General features: G+C 35.9%; 1 protein-coding gene across 1 annotated transcript; it reads right to left on the bottom strand.

The window, feature by feature from the left end:
• Positions 1-4,652: 4,652 nt before the first annotated feature.
• Positions 4,653-12,752, bottom strand: LOC103420229 (CBS domain-containing protein CBSX2, chloroplastic-like). Its single transcript, XM_029102101.2, has 7 exons — positions 12,193-12,752; positions 12,026-12,090; positions 11,574-11,634; positions 6,600-6,652; positions 5,530-5,645; positions 5,185-5,242; positions 4,653-5,072 (listed from the first exon to the last, which is right to left on the bottom strand). Exons 1-7 carry the CDS (start codon positions 12,461-12,463, stop codon positions 4,995-4,997), a joined length of 702 nt encoding a protein of 233 aa, XP_028957934.1. The 5' UTR covers positions 12,464-12,752; the 3' UTR covers positions 4,653-4,994.
• Positions 12,753-17,469: the final 4,717 nt, after the last annotated feature.

Here is a 17,469-nt window from a genome sequence, read left to right as displayed (position 1 = left end):
TGAATTTATTTTCACCTGAGTTACTTATTCTGTTTTATATTTTTGGCATGGCATACTTATGATTTTGGATATGTGAAGCATGATTTGATATATATATATATATATATTTTTTTTTTTTTTATTTATTTATATTTATATTCCATTTCTAAGAAAATTATACATGTTTTACGGTGAGGGGTTTGAGCATTTGATAAATGAAATGATTTTTGAAAATCTTTGTTTTTGCCCACTCACACTTTATGTTTTGCGCCCCTCCAGGTTATAGGTAGACTTGATGTTGGTGACATTTGTGGATCTTGGCGGTTCTGACAAAGTATATTATTCGTAGGACTTCTTCTGGTACTGTATAACTAGTATTTGTCCTACTGGACTACACCTAGACTTCTATGCTCTGATTAGGTGTATTTACACTTGTATCTCATTCCTAGCACTTTCTACTTATTAGTGCACATTAGTTAGCTTTCGGTTCTTATTTATTCGTATATTTCATATCCTTATCGCTTCCACACTATACACATAGCTAAGTCACCCTCACGTGACGGCCAGCACGCCTTGATTTTAGGTCGGGGTGTGTCATTTTATCCATTTATTCAATCAAAATGTTTGAATTTTTTTATTGTAACCGTTTCTAATAGTATTATAATTAGGGATTTTAAATTTATAGGATTATAAATCTCATAAAATATCAAACAATTAATGTCAAAACTATAAAAATATTAATATTAATAGTAATATAATGAGGTGTACAAAGTCAAGGGACCTTGATCAAACTTTGAATACTATTAAGGTTTTAATCAAAGAATGTTAAGGATTAGGGACCGATCCAAAGTTTCCCATTAAAATATGTTAATGAATGGAGCAAAGAAAAATGATGTTATTTTTTTTTTCTACACTAAAGGAGAAAGGGGTAAGTCAATGGGCTAGCAATTTGGTTCAAATTCGTCTTTGACGATAATCGAACCTAAAATCTATCACTTACAAGTGAAGAAAAATGATGTTATTAATTCTATTATCTATACCATGTTTTAAATGTTGAAACTCTTTAACAAATGTGAGTTTGATTAGTTTCGAGTTACTTGAATTTGTGATCAATCAATAAGTTTTTAGTAGAAATGATTTATTCAAAAAGTTATGGAGTTCTCTTTAGAAAACAAATAGTAATAAAATATATATCACACGCTCAATACGTAGGACATTTTATATGATTTAGAGTTTGGAATATAAATAATATAGTTAAAAAATTCTAACGAGAGCCATTTATGATTTGAATATTTTAGAACGATCGATCATCAAATGCTATATATGTGACATCACAAAAGGGGGAAAAAATGTAAAGAGTATAAAATCTCCAAGGACCCCCTTATAGATTCTCAGAATGCTTACATGCTTTGCATGCATATAGGACCATCTGAAAAAGTCAAACACGAACCTTCATTTTCTGGCTTCAATTGAACCGTGAGAACACTGATTGACGTACAGGTATCACAGCAAAACAAAATGAAGCAAATATTTTCCAAACTACGAAGCATTATTGGTGAAACCAGAAATAATGGTGAAGTGGCTAGCTTGTGACTGCAGGAAAGGCCAAAAGTTTTTATATGCTTATATCGGCCTCCTACATAAAATATTTACGTATGTACCTACATAAATTTACGTATTTAAGTACATACGGATGGTCATTATGTATGACCAAGCATCCTAATTGGAATACAAGTCCTCAAATCATGGATCAACAGATTTCACAATTTACAGTAACAAATTAATTTACATTTTTTACACATATATCAACTGTTACAATATTGACGCTCCAAAAGCTATTTTCTTTAGCATTTCTCTACTATGCCATAATAATCATGCAGGGAGAGTTTTGTTTTGAGTACGTGAGAGGTCAAATCATATATCAATTCAGATGGTTGGAAATGGTATTGGCTTCCAGCTATATCAGAGCAACTAGTAGTGTTTAAAGTCTTCAATCTCAATCTTTTGGATCCCTTGAAAAAAAGTGAGAGCTGCAGTGCAGATAATTGGAAGAATGAGAGGTACTCTTGTGCTCATTAAGCTCACGATCCAAAATTGATGGAAGCTTTTATATATATATATATATATATCAACATATAAATGAAGTGCCTTAAACACGGGATTCTAAAACACTCTTTCAAAAAGCTTTATACGTACCAGCTGTAAAGAGTGCAGACCAAATGAGTGGGGCTATATGCATTATGTGAAGATGTGTGCGCGTGTGTTTTGTGTCTTGTCACATTAGTTTGACAGTACTCTCTGTGAAAGGTTTAGAAAACGTGAGTGTTCTTCGGACATGAATTCTTTTGATCATCCAAGTGCTTCTATTCGAATCAAAACAATAGGTGGCTTCAGGGAAATTACTAGAGAACTTTACAGTCTGTCAGCCTGATATATATACATAATCTGTGGTACCAAGCTCTTCTGCTTGGAAGATATTATGCATGTCTGGAGAAAATTCTGTATATCTTTAGTACTCTGATATATAGATGGTGAGATACACAAAAGATCTGTTGTTGCCGATGTTTGTTGATGGTATGTCAGAGACCACAGGGCCAGGGGGGTTGCTTCTTGAAGTAGAACTATAGATGCACCCCCGAAATCGATATATTTGTAATACGTAGCAGTTTTCTTATTTTCTATACAGAAAGTTTTCGCTCAAAAAATTCAAAAGAAAAAAAATGTCTATATGGAAAGCTAGACTTGTCATCCTCATATAAGATAATCTTTTTGTTAAACCCTAGTTTTCCATTAGGTTTTATTTCAGTCCTCGGGTTAAGTATAAAATTATGAGTACACACGTACGTCATATTTAGTAACCTAAATACGCCATATAGCTCATAACAATGATGATGAAATGAATTCATTCTTTCAAAGGGAAATTTTCACAAATACCACATGTTAGGGCATGAAAAAATACCACCGAAACTAAAAACTTTACCAATTTACTGCCCATATTCATGTTTAAGTGTGAATGTATGACATCCAATTTTCATGAGTATTGATACATGAAGTCATACTCAATTGAAGTTTTGGTTCCTGAATTAAAAATTCATAAGTATCAATTCTAAATTTTTCACAATGTAGAGTAATAGTGCTTTTGAATAACATCGTTAGAAATTCCATAAAAAACTAAAAATGACAAAAATCCTAACGAAATTACTCAAAAAGACAATTGTTACACATTGTAAATTTGTAATAAGTTAAAAGACTAATACTCGTAAACTTTTAGTTCGAGAATCAAAGCTTAAATTAACTAAAATTAATAAATCATTGCTCCAATTAACTCTTCATTGTATCACCAACTTGTAACTTTCACCAATTGATTGTGTCAAGTGTTGATACTCAATTCAACAGTGAAAAAGGTTGTTCTTTTGGTTCAAATTAAGTTATTTATAAAGTGATGGACAAAGGATTTATAGACATAAAAAGTAATTTATTTCCCTAACTTTTCTTTATTTAAGTGAAAAATTATTGACGGCAACCGTCCATCTAATATTGCTACCTTTCTTAGTATTCAATAAGGAATAATAAGGAATAATGCTAGGAAAATCAAATATTTAAACAAAATTTTGTAAATTAAATAATGTGAAAGTTGAGAATTGGATTATTACTTAAGTATTGATTAATGTACTTATTTTTTATTGGTGACACATCATTTGATTTGCAAATCTGATTATATATTTGGTCTCCCTAGCATTATTCATGGGGAAATCAAATAATGTAGATGTTGATAATTGGATTATTACGTAAGTGTTGATTAACGTACTTATATTCTTATCGGTGACACATCATTTTGTTTGCAAATTTGGTCTCCCTAACATTATTCATAGGATAAATTGGCCAAAATATTAATTTAATGGGCAAGTCAGCAATGAGATACAAATTCAGAGAAATTAGTTAAATATTTGACTGAAATTGATTATAAAAGCAATTGTTTGACACAAAAACTAGAACCCTTTGAGTTAAAATTATCTTTTTTCAATGCTTTCTCAAGAAGCAAAACGAATGTTCCGTTTGGAATTGCTTTTCTAGAAAGTACTTACTAAAGAAGCATATTCTCCAGAAACGTGCTTTTATATGAGCTAGAATCACTTTTAGAAAAACGATGTTATCAAGCAATCACAAACAAAGCTCGTCCAAGTGTTTTTTCTAAGAAGTAATACTTTCGAAAACACTTCCAAGCAAACTCTTTTACAGCCACTCTTTTAGAACTCCGTTATCACTGAGTAGAACATGATATCAAAGCCAGACCCCTGTTGTTGGCGCTTTAAGAAAAGTCAAAATCGTGATGCACTCTAGTAAAAGAACAAGAGAGGACTGAATAGAGAATGACTATTTTAGAATCCCCTAATAACAATTCCCAATTGAGAATGTCCCAGCAAGATTAGCTTTGAAAATCACTCACCACAACTAGAATACAATGATGTCAAAACAGAATCCTTGTTGTGAGGAGCGTCACAAGCCACAAGCCATAAGCCACTTTTGATAAGCGAAATCCCCAGAGGATCTACATGATTGAAGGGTCCCCTTGAAATTATTCAGTGTTCTTTCAACCACCCAATTGAATGGGTGGTTGGGAGCATGAAGACCATGAACAATGAGCAATCTCAAACACCAAAGTAAGAGCTATGTTGGGAAAGCTCATTATAAACTATAACCATCAATAATCATCGTCTTTAAGACGTAACAATACAAAATTTGGCGTAGGACAAATGCAAGTCGGATCTTATCCTACACAAAACTATGTTTGATAATTTTACAACCCTAAATACAAGTGGAAGTACCCTGCCTTAAGGCAATCTATACTATATATTAAGGCAAGGTTCCTAGAAAGCTATAATATATCCCTTCTGAAGGACATAAATGATAAACTTTCCTTCAAATAGTATAAGTGACCGGCCTCTTAATAGTGTGCATTGCAGAAATAAATGTGATATTGAAGCGACTTTTTGTGATCTCCACCGATGATCCCCTCAACTAAGCTTATTTTCACTAGCACGTTTTATCTGCAGGGCAGCTTTAACAACATTCCCCCTCGTAATGATCCCAACCTTTTGACACGGATAAGAAAGAAATCAAAAACAACTAGCAGCAGTTTGGCATCCAACGGACAAGATATTTTATATTTTTGTTCGAATTTAGGAGAGAGAAAAGGATAATTACCAGCTTGCCTTCACAATCTACAACTGGCAGTCGGCGATATTTTGTTTCAAGCAACAACCTACCAAAACATAGAGATCGTTTAAAGTTGAGTTTAATAACTTAAACTGCATCTAACTGCACATTGCATAACATTTTAGCACATCTTAGCATGAAAAGACAGAATCATAACATTAACAAGTTCGACCACTTGTACGAGATATTTAGTTCTACTCCAACTAAATCTCAGCCTGTCATCAATATTCTCAATCTCAAATAAACGTAGTCATAGCAAAATTGAACAGTTATGCTTCAAGAAATTTTTCTGACCACAAATAAGATATTAGGAAAATTAGTTAAATCCTTTACCTAGCCGCATCTCCCAGGTTGGTGGTTTCACGAACAACAAGCGGAGCAGGTGTCATCAAGTCACCAACAACTTTTCCATTGGTCTTGCTAAGCAGTTTCTGTATCTCATTGAATGTCTGCCACACTCATCCAAATTTAGAAAGAAATTCATGAAGCAATTAACCATACATTTACTGATCTACGCATTACTTAAAGTAATATGCATAAGCACGGTTATAATTTTAGGCTACATACTGTATCCTACATTTGGGCATTCTTGCTGAATGCTGAGTTATGAGTTAGACTAGTCAGTCACATGAAAGGATAGTACGGGTGAAAAAGAAGTAACAAAAACATCTATCATCGTGGTGAGCACAGGAAAAGATTATCATTATGTCAGGTACAGGCTAATGCTAATCAACGTCATACTAACAAGCTTACAAATACAACAACAACAACAAAGCCTTTTCCCACTAAGTGGGGTCGGCTAACTAACAAGCTTACAAATGACAGAATATTTTTATAACAACGGACAAGAAAGTCAATAATACAAGAAAACTAATACTAACGAAGTCCCACAAAACTAAAACTAGACCAAGAACTAACACAACCCTTAACCCACAAAATGAGATTTAACTGAAAGGAACAATGTCTAGAAAGTGAATCCCAAGGGAAAGGAAATATCTAATTCTCTCCTATAATGAAGACACATCTTTTTCTCGATCATCAAAACTCTTCTATTCTTTCCCACCACAGCACCACAAACTAACATTACCATTTATAACTATAAAATCCATATCTCTAAAGAATTCTGAACTCCAACAGTCTTGCAAGGCAAGCGAGAAAAATACACAGTATGAGGTAGTGTGTAACTGTAGGTCCATAAACCGCATGTGGCGTACATGTGTACAACTGACATATATATTAGCATTTCATGAAATTTATCAAGAGTTGCAAATCAACATTATAATCCACGTTAAGCGAGAAAAATATCATCCATCATATATTTGAAACAAAATAGACAGTGCAGCAGAGACTAGTTGTAAACGAAATTAAAAATTAATGTAGTAAAAAACCAACTTCTTACATACTTTCCAAGAACTATCAACATCTGGAAACAAGTTTGTGTCACTTTGACCACCACCTGAGAGCAAAATAATAATTATGTAAGTCTCCTTTCATTTCTCCCCAAAAAGAAAACAAAAGGAAGAACTAAGTTAGAGCTAACAAAGAACCCCCAAGGCAAGCCCCAGTTGAGACACTTGCCTTAGGTCCCCAATCTATTACTTTAGGCTCTCTAACCAAGTGCAACCTTCATTAAACTCAGGTCTAAACATTGCAGCTAAATATGTGAGAAAATCAATATTTCAAGTAATTCTATGCTGCAATTGCTTCATCTCTTTGTGGTATAGCTTACGATATTATTTTGTTTTTGTTTCCACTTGTTGAAAACTGGGTTTTTCCAAGCTACAAAGCAACAAGACCATATTTCTCTTTTTCTGTTTTTGTGAAGTTCCTTATGACCTTACTCTATTTAAGAACTTTTTTGTAGCTAATCTTGGTAATTATTCATATACTCAAACTTTGTGCTGGTACTTATTTTCTTTTTTTCTTTTTGGAGAGAGGGGGGAGTGTCCTTAACAATTCAAATTCCTCTCATGTTAATATAAGTATCATGGCCCACTTTTAGGAGTTTACTGAATGCCCCTAAAGGCAAAAACCTCAAGGTCCCCTAACTAAAAATCCCAGGCATAAGTGGCAATCCACAATGCATAAACGCCACTACATTGGCAAAGTTAAATAATTAAGTGATATCTTTAATGAAACTACAATTGTTGATGCAATGTACTGAAAATCAACAGTTGACCAAAGATTCAAGTAGAACAGATGATAAGTTGATTACTTGATTATTCTGTTCTTCTCTCACGCTTTTTCAACGTAAGAAGAAACGAATATGGAGATATATTTACTTGATGTCAAAAACTAGTATTGTTGATGCACAAAACCGGAGATCTTGGAACAACGTAAACCCGACCGTGAATCTGCAAGTAATGTAAATAACACAAAATATATCGTGGTTCACCCCAAGGTTTGGGCTACGTCCACACTGATTATGTATTTATCTGGGGAGAGAGCTCTGAGAGTGAGAGCGTTGAGAGGGGGTGAGGAGCCTTAGGAATTGGCCTCCCCTAATTGTGAGGGTAAGGGGTCCTTTTATAGAATAAGGACTCCTCGCTTATTACATATTTGCCCTTTCCTTTATTACATAATTACATTTAAGTCCCCCGAGTATTTATACGAGGTCTAAATACGAGGCCCTAAATATGGTATAAACAGTAGTCCCCCAAGTCTTCAGTCAAGAGAGTCTTTTGGCTGGAGACTTGAAATTCAATTCATGTGTGGGCCGAAGTAACTAGATATTGTCTTGAACTGATGCTCGATATGAGGCGGTGCTCAATCTAAAATGATGCTCAACTAGAAGTAGCACACGCTGCGAGGCTGCGAGGCTCGTGGCTTATGTTGCCTTGGTTGGTTCGGCTTGTGGCATTTGACGGTGAGGGAGTTCCTTTTATAAAATAAGGACTCGCTCCTCAATACATGAATGATGGGCTAGAGTTGATGTTCGCGGAGAGGCGGTTGCTCAGTAGGCGGCGATGCTCTCTAATGATGGTGAGGGAGTCCCTTTTATAGAATAAGGGCTCGCTCCTCAATACATAAGTGATGGGTTAGGAGTGATGCTCGCGGCGAGGCGGTTGCTCAGCTGGCGGCGTTGCTCTCTAATGATGGTGAGGGAGTTCCTTTTATAGAATAAAGGCTCGCTCCTCAATACATGAATAATGGGTGCTCTCTAATGAAAGTGAGGGAGTCCCTTTTACAGAATAAGGGTTCGCTCCTTAATACTTAAATAATGGGCTAAGGTCCCCAAGTATTTTTCATGAGGCCCAGTTAAGGCCCAATATATGGTACATAATGTAGTCCCCCAAGTCTTCAGTCAATAGAGTCTGTTGGCTGGAGACTTCAAATTGAATCCATGTATGGACCGAAGTGGCGGTTGTTCGGAGGCGGTATTTATATACCCTGCACTGAAGCTTTGCAAGTGAAGCTTTGAAGCTGGAGTTCTGTAAATGAAGTTTTTGAAGTTAGAGCTTTTGTAAATGGAGCTTTTGAAGCTGGAGCTCTGTAAATGAAGCTTTTGAAGCTAATGGACATGAGTGATGCTCATGAATGTTTATGTTGATTGACATGAATGATGCTCATGGATGTTGTCATGAGCGATGCTCATGAATGTTAACATGAGTGATGCTCATGAATGTTTATGTATGAATGACATGAGTAATGCTCATGTATAATTTAGAGTACTAGGCATACTTTTGATCACCTGGTTGGTGGCATGAAGGAAAGTACGGGTTGTACATTTCATCACCTAGTTGGTGGCATGAATGGCTAGTTGCCAAATTAGAGTACAGGTTGTACATCTCATCACCTGGTTGGTGATAATAGCGGCGAGTTGCCGAATAATTTTGGAGTACTGGGCGTACTTTTGGTCACCTGGTTAGTGATAATAGCGGCGGTTTGCCGAATAATTGTGAAGTACTGGGCGTACTTTTGATGACCTGGTTAGTGCTATTTTGGGCTTATGGGCCTTCGCTCTTCACACAACATTCCAGCCCATTTATTTTGGGCTTTGTCGTTTTTTTTTTTTTTTTTTTTTTTTATATATATATACCCTCTGATGGGGGTTTATACAGATATCTCCGAAAAATACGAAAAATAAATTACATCAGTCAAAAATAAGAAAAGTAAATCACATCATTCTGGTGGGGTGTTTATTCCTTGCTTTTGCTTTCTCTTTTGCTTTCTTTTTTGCTTTTGTTTTTGCTTTTCTTTTCTGCTTTTGTTTTTTATTTTCTTTCTGTTTCTTGACCCTGATGAATATGGCAGACAAGAAATGATAATAGTTTTAATAGTAAGAAAATAATCTTATCTCCGCTTTTGCTTTGCAAAAGCTTTTGCTTTCTTCTCTTCACTTTCCTCTCTTTCTGTCTCTGAGCTGTCATGCATGTGCACCCTTGAATCTGCAGGTTGGCCATGATGGTGATGCTTCATATTTCAAGGACAAATCTGCAGACTTCTCACTGAGGGCAGGAACAAAGTTGAACATGCATTGCTTTCTGTCTGCAACCACTGTATCTTCGAAAACTCATAGAGCTTCCCTCTTGCGGAGAAGATCACAAGTGCAACTTCAGCATCACACAGGATTGAAAGCTCAAAGGCTTTCTTCAGCAGCCCTTGTCTTGGAAAAAATCACTTGCCGGCTCGCTGTATTTTCGATGCACTTCATCTGAGTCTTCCCCCTCACCATTTTCTCACCTTTCCGAACACGAAAATCGAATTCCGGAAAACCCCAGAAGCCGATTTCCCGGGAAATCTCAAGTACCAGCAAGAAAATTTTGAGTCCCTCGAGAAAGGGGCAGACCAGAGAACTCTGCAACCCTAGAAAATAATTTAAGGAGAAAACCAGAAGAGATGTTTCCGGATCGGAGAATCTGGCTTCACCAACATGAGCATCCCTCGGCGAGCTGGGAGTCCTTGCCGAAGTGCGACGTTGCAGCAATCAAGTCCTTAAACGTCAAGTTCAGCAACGGCTTCTCGAACATCACCACCAGAGCCGACATCGGGTCCTTGACATTGGCGACCCACGACGTCCCTGACTTGGTCTCGAGGTGATCTCTTATGTTCCAAAAAATTGGACAAAATATTTCTTTGGATCAGGGACCTTCTTCCAATCTTCAGGCCTACTAATCTTGGCGAGCCAATAGGGGAAGCCCTTGACCTTAGCAAGGACAAGATCGCCGAGACTCAACTTGCTCTTATCCTTGGCCTTGCTCGCTCCGCGTCTATGCCCCGAAGCCATGGCGTGGACTACAGAAGCTCGGAGATAGTTTGAGAGACTTTTTGAGAGTGTTAAGCTTCTGGGCGTACTCTATTGCCGTCTGGAGGACTAATTGAGAGAGTTTGAGAGATTTTTTGAGGTTTTCTTTTTGTTTTGGTTTCTGTGTATGACTGACCGAGTGTATAACTGACCGAGAGAGGAGAAAGAGAGAGATTTGGTTTCTTGGGTTTTTGTGATTTTGCAGATTCACGGCGGAGGTGAAAAATTGAGAGAGAACCGACATAACTTTTCGTATCGATTCCCACAGACGGCGCCAAATGTTGATACACAAAACCAGAGGTCTTGGAACAACGTAAACCCGACCGTGAATCTGCAAGTAATGTAAATAACACAAGATATATCGTGGTTCACCCCAAGGTTTGGGCTACGTCCACACTAATTATGTATTTATCTGATGGAGATAGAGCTCTGAGAGTGAGAGCGTTGAGAGGGGGTGAGGAGCCTTAGGAATTGGCCTCCCCTAATTGTGAGGGTGAGGGGTCCTTTTATAGAATAAGGACTCCTCACTTATTACATATTTGCCCTTTCCTTTATTACATAATTACATTTAAGTCCTCCGAGTATTTATACGATGTCTAAATACAAGGCCCTAAATATGGTATAAACAAGTATAACAAATATTCACTCGCATAATGCAATTCTCCCCTCAATCCTTTTCATTGTGAATGATTACCTCTTTATCAAATCTGTAAATCATTGGACATTCAAAAGATAAAATTATTGTCACTAATACCAAGAGAAAACTAGAATAGAACTTTACATATTCAGATACCTTGCATCCAAAGGAACTCTTAAATTATTTTTGACATTCCGTTAACATTTGCATTATCCTTAGCATATGCTCATAAGCCCAGGTTTTCTGAAGATTCAACTTTACGCATTCAGATAGCTTGACACGTCTAACATTCTCACAGAAGTCACTAACCAACATTAAGATTTCCTAACAGCCGACCAAACTCAATAGATATACTAACTTGTTATGTCAAAAAAGGATGTTATGTATTATGATATGAAAAAATTTAATTTTTTGTCCTCAAGAGTCAAAACAAACCCAAAAACAGGAAGCAAGAAAATAAAAATTTTAATGCTTCAGATGTAGAAACATGCACACCTTTTATATTTCCGGATATGGAATCCAACGCTAACAAGTCGTAATCTGAAACAACACCAACCTGCAGAACATTAAACAAACCCACAAATCAAGGTGTAAGCAAGCAACACAAAATCATATGCAGACAATACCAAGTTGTTAACCCAAACAGGTGAACATCTTTCCACAAAACTTCGTAAACTATGCTAATACATTTTTTTGTACAAATGGAGAATCTAATTACATATTTTATAGCCACTTAGTATTACGGTCTAATGTATTCCTTTGTTACATGTAACTGATAGGTTTTAGGTTCAATTTTCGTTTTCGTCAAAGGCGAATTTGAACCACTACTGTAGAGAATATCATTTGGTAAAAAAAATTACATAAATTTTAACAAATTACATATTTTATATAATTATATATAAATAACAAAAGGGAAACAAAAAAGATGAGATTTTTTATTGACTTACGAGTTTCCAGTCATCGTCAATCACAGGAAAACCGGTGATTCTCTTCTCCACAAGAGCATCCAATGCTGCAAAAAATAGAAAAACCAATCAATCAATTAGCATAAATCAGTAAGCAAAGCGCCTGAGCTTCGAGGGTCTGAGGGTTCGAGGTCGCGCCAAGATTATACCTTGGTCGACGGTGGTGGTGGGCTTGACGACGTGCAGATACTCCCTGGTGGTCATGAAGTCGCCGACGGTGTAGGACCCATTTCTGGGGACAGAATTGGCGGCGACACCCGCGGCAGAGGAAACGAGAACCAGGGGCCGGAATTGGAGGCGGCGGCGTCGGTTGCAGTGGGAGAGGAGAGGGGATCGACGGAGTGGAAGGATTGAAGGAGAAGAGAGAGAAGTGGAATTGGGGAAAGCGATTGGGGTAGGGATTGAGATTGAGCCCACCATTTCCGAGCAGAGCAGCAGCTTTCGATGAGATGGAGCTCAAATCTCAGGCTTAGCAAAGAAAAGAGGTATTTTTTAATTTTTGGGGATTTTTTTTAATAAATTTTTTTAATGATTTTGGTTATAAAATTCAGTTTGCAGATTTATGGGAGAGGGACTAGAGAGCATGTTGTTGTTCGTTTTTCTCTCTCTCTTTTGGCTTTCCGCGTGAAAGGGAAATGTGTGAGAGAGAGAAAGTAGGACGACGCCGTTCGGTCTCTTATGACTGCTCTTATTTTCGAATATAAGAAAAGTGTAAATATAATTTATGGGAAAATAATTTTTTATGGTTAGATATTTATATTTTATTTTTTGTCAAGACGTGAGAATATATGTTTTTAATACAATCAATATGTGATAGTCAAGAATTAAGTATAATAAAAACATGCAAGTATTGTAGCCGAATTCGAAAATCAATCAATAAAATAGAAGAGTAAGAGCGCAAAACAAGAAATCTAATAACTACTCAACTTTTTTATGAATTCAAATGGATCTTCAATTTTCCATGTGATACTTTTAATTGCTTGATCCTCGCTAGGGTGTAAAAGCTCATAGCAAGTCTGCATCCCATCTTGCAAAATCAAATGAACAGCAAGTATTGAGTTCAACTATTTTTGTTACCATTTTTAAATTCATAATATCAATTATTTCCAAAATTTCTTAGTAGATTAGAACAAGTGGATGTGCAAATGATAGACGATGTTGAATTTTCGTGACAAAATGGTATAGCTAACAATCCATGTTGACAACTTGATGGCTATAGCTTGTAAAAACACATGATTTTCGCTGCCCACAAGCGAGATGCTGCTGTCACTTCCTCTCACACACAAACCATTGAAAATGTCTGCATCCCAACATAGTTTGCGGAGTTTTTGGCAATCTTTGAGAAAATGTTTAGCATAGTTGGAAAAATAATCAAGTTTTGCGATCTTTTGAAGACTTTTAGCCCTTATTTTAGACACTAAAAAAGCATGTTGTCAGCAGGGAAATAACGGATTTGGATCCTCTTTGGATTCTTAGTATTGGTTTGGTGCTGAGATGCTTTTATAAAAAGTAAGTATAAAAAAAAAAACTGAGCTCAAAAAGATGTTTGGTAAACACTTAAAAATAGCTTATTTTCACAGTTTTGGGTGAAAAAGCTGAAAACGTGAAGCGGCAAAAATGAGTTTATTTTCACAACAGAAGCAGTTTTTTTTCAAAACACAACAATACCAAACCAGCCTTTATTGTAGCTGCTCACCACACATCTTACGGTCATAAATCATTTGAATTTTCAATCCTATCTACATGACAATGATTTGTAGCCGCAGGATGTGTGGTGAGCGGCTCATCGTAGCTAATCCCTAGGATCCTCACAATGAGGATCCGGAGGAGTCCAAATCAGAAAAGAATCACTCTCCTATCACCCACTCTTATCCGCACCGCCACCCAGCGGCAGCCTCAGCTTCCCGCCATTGGAGAGCTTTCCGTAGTTAATGTAAATGTAAAATAGGAAAACCATCACTCCTGCTGTTCTGCATGCATATCTTTCCAAAGCTTCCCCATATTGATTAAACTAAAATAAAATCATAAATGGCTAATATTTTAGAGCTTCTCCAGATGACGAGTCAAAAAATTCATAATATCGATAACAATAAAAAAGATAGCATTTGTGCTTTCCATCAGAAATTTCAATTCCTATATGGCATGATGTGGTTTGACAGAATAGGCAAATTTATCTTTAGTGATTAATAATTGCTTTTCAAATTTGTATTAATATTTTTTGTTTTACAAGCACTTACTATTATGAAAAGTAAATAATAGTTTAAATTTACATATCAGGTGGAGAACAAAATCGCAAGAAAATGGAATCGGCGAAATCAATGGCGTAGCCATGTTAAGGGCCCAGGTAGCATTCAATAAAAAATTAATATTTTATATATAATTTTTATTGATTTTCGAATGTAGCCCATTATATATTTAGTCACTAATATTTAATTCTCTTAGTTTAACCATATAAAATTATATAATACAGTTTACAAATCATCTCTTTTTGTTACATTATTTTTCTCATCGCTTCTTATATACGTACAAGTTTGGATTTGTTTGAATTTTAACACGTATTTGCTTAATAACAAAAAATTTCAGCTCACCTTGTCAAATTTTCTTAAGTTAGAGCATACTCTGAAAAATACAGTATTAAGTTTCTTTGTTTATAAAGATTTAAATTTTTAAGCTAGCCCATCCGGTGAAAATTTCCTAGCTCCGCCGTTGGACAAAATGGAAATAACAAAAGAGCAGAGTGCTATTCTAGCAAGTGTACTGAGAATACATGTGTGTCATAATACAAATGGTTGTATGCAAAACATTATTAATACTCAAAAATTTTGAGCTATGATTTAATTTTCTGACATTAATTTTTTTAATTTTGAAATTGTATTAACTTATACTATTTATTTAATAAATTATCTGAAATTCTATTAAAAATTGATGACACGAGTATGAAATTCTTAATTGAGTTGATATGTAAAGCCTTAGAAAAATAAAGTGATTTTCTGATGTCATTTCCATCTTTCTTTATTTCTTTTTTATTCTAATTCATTCACTCAATTCAATGCCTAAAGCAAAACAAAAAATGATCACATAAAGAGAAAATAAGTGTTGGAAAATCATTTCCGTGAAAGAAACACCACTTGGATTATTACTAGTGTGCTTAAAACTGTTGAATTTTTTCGGTCAACAGGTCGGGGGCCCCACTCCAACAGCACCGATATTGTCTCCAACTTGATAATTACCACATGCACAATCCATCAGGTATGAGGCGTTATCACAAAAGACATCGGTGTTAGAGTGGGGTAATCTTATTTAAATTGCTTTTCTCCTTTCCCTCTAGGCGATGTGGGATTCAACACGCCTTGACACGTGAAACCCCAATTAGTGGGTCACACGTGGGGATCCATACATTGGCAACCACATGAAGTCAAGTCGAGACTCACCCAGCACGCGAGGCCAACGGGGACCCCGTGGTACTACTGGCCTATGTGGAGCCAAGTTAGGACTCACCCATTGCCCGAGGCCAAAAGGGACCCACCTAATCATATGGTGCTACAAGCTCGTCCCTTGGCTCTGATACCATGTAGACTTATCAGACAGACGAGTCATAGGCCCATTCCCAACAACACCGATATTGTTCCTAACTTGGTAATTACCTCATACACAATTAGGGGTGGATTTTTTTTGCCAAATTGCCGTGCCAACCGAATTGCCAACCATGCCATACCGATTTTGTGCCAAATTTTTTGTACCAATCGGTAATGGTACGGTATTGTACCGTACCAAAATTTCATGGTACGGTATTGGTAATGGATACAATTACCACGGTATTACTGTACCATACCGAAAATACAATATAATTTATAATTTATATAATACATAATTATATAACACATATTTATAATATTCCAATAATTTGAAAATAAAACCCTATTTATATTAGCATTGTTGTTGGTGACTTTGATCTCTTAAAATTGTGGAAATCAAACACAAAAGACTTCCTAATTCTTTCACAAATAGCCAAAATATCTTTGTAACCCCCACTTCTACTGTTGCTAGTGAAAATGCATTTAGTCTAGGGAGGAGGGTTGTGAACCCTTTTAGGGTATCCTTGACTCCTAAAATAATTGAGGCACTAGTGTGTACTAGTGGTTGGCTTAGGGCATGTGAAGTAAACTTCTATAAGGACCAACGGAAGATATGCTTCAATTTTACAAGGAAATAGAAGAAGAGAAAACAAGAAAGATATGCTTTAATTTTTTTAGTAAATTTGTTATTAAATGGTTTTCAACTTTAATTCTTCTTGCTACTAATTAATATGTTTTATTTGTTTGTAATGTAAGCTTGACACAAACTCAATCTTCTACAGGTTCAATGCCTCCTCCAAAAGTTTCGACATCTCAAGCTTGAATAACTGATCAATGAATTCTCCTTTTTGAAGTTTACTTCCAATTTTCATTTGGTTTGAAACTTTAATTTCTATTTGGATTGTTAACTTCTATTTGTTTTGGTTCGTAACTTTTATTTGGATTGTAAGCTTAATTTTCATGATAAATCTTGATGCTTCATTTGAATTATTATGTGTGTGAATTGTAAATGATGAATAATAGATGAATTTAATCTATACTGTATGAGATAAAGGTACAAAAAAAAAGTTTTGCCCTTGAATTGGGTTAAAAAAACAAAAACATATTTTGTTCCAAAACAAAATGGCAATTACCATTGTCATACCATGCCAACCAAACTTTTGGCAATACCGAACTTCGGTATACCGAAAGTTTGGTACGGTAATGGTAATAGATTTTACCAAACCGAAAGTTTAGTACGGTAATTGGTACAAGGGTTTTGGTACGGTAACCGTACCGAACCCACCCCTATACACAATCCGTCAGGTGTGAGGTTTTATCATAAAATGTCTCGATGTTAGTTAGAGTGAGGTTATGATATTTAAACTATTACTGTTCTTTTTTTACGGCCGATGTAGGATACAACACGCCCCTCACGTGGGACCCAATTAGTGGGTCACACGTAAACCTGTAAATGGGTCATCCGAACCTAACCCATTAAGCTTAACGGGTCACTCGAACCCAACTCGTTAAGCTAACGGGTCACCCGTTTCAACCCGTTTCACCCGTTAACCTTTTTTTTTTTTTTTTTTTTACACATTTCATCCAAATCAATTACACCCGTTCTTAGCATCCTAGTGCTTGTGCTAGCCACCTCCTTCCTTCATTCGGTTTGTGTGCATATGCAAGTCATTGAATGATTTGATGAACACATGGAGCTTTATTACGATGCACAAGAATACAAACAATAATTAAACGTTCCATCGAAAAATTGATAAATAAATTCGAATGCCACTAATAATAGTTTCATTCTCCACACACATAAAAGGTCCTATACCAGAATTACATTTTATTTTGGAACCTAGAAAACCA

Source organism: Malus domestica, chromosome 05 (assembly GCF_042453785.1).
Source record: "Malus domestica chromosome 05, GDT2T_hap1".
Classification (NCBI taxonomy): Eukaryota; Viridiplantae; Streptophyta; class Magnoliopsida; order Rosales; family Rosaceae; genus Malus; species Malus domestica.
This window is presented reverse-complemented; position numbering and strand designations above follow the sequence as displayed.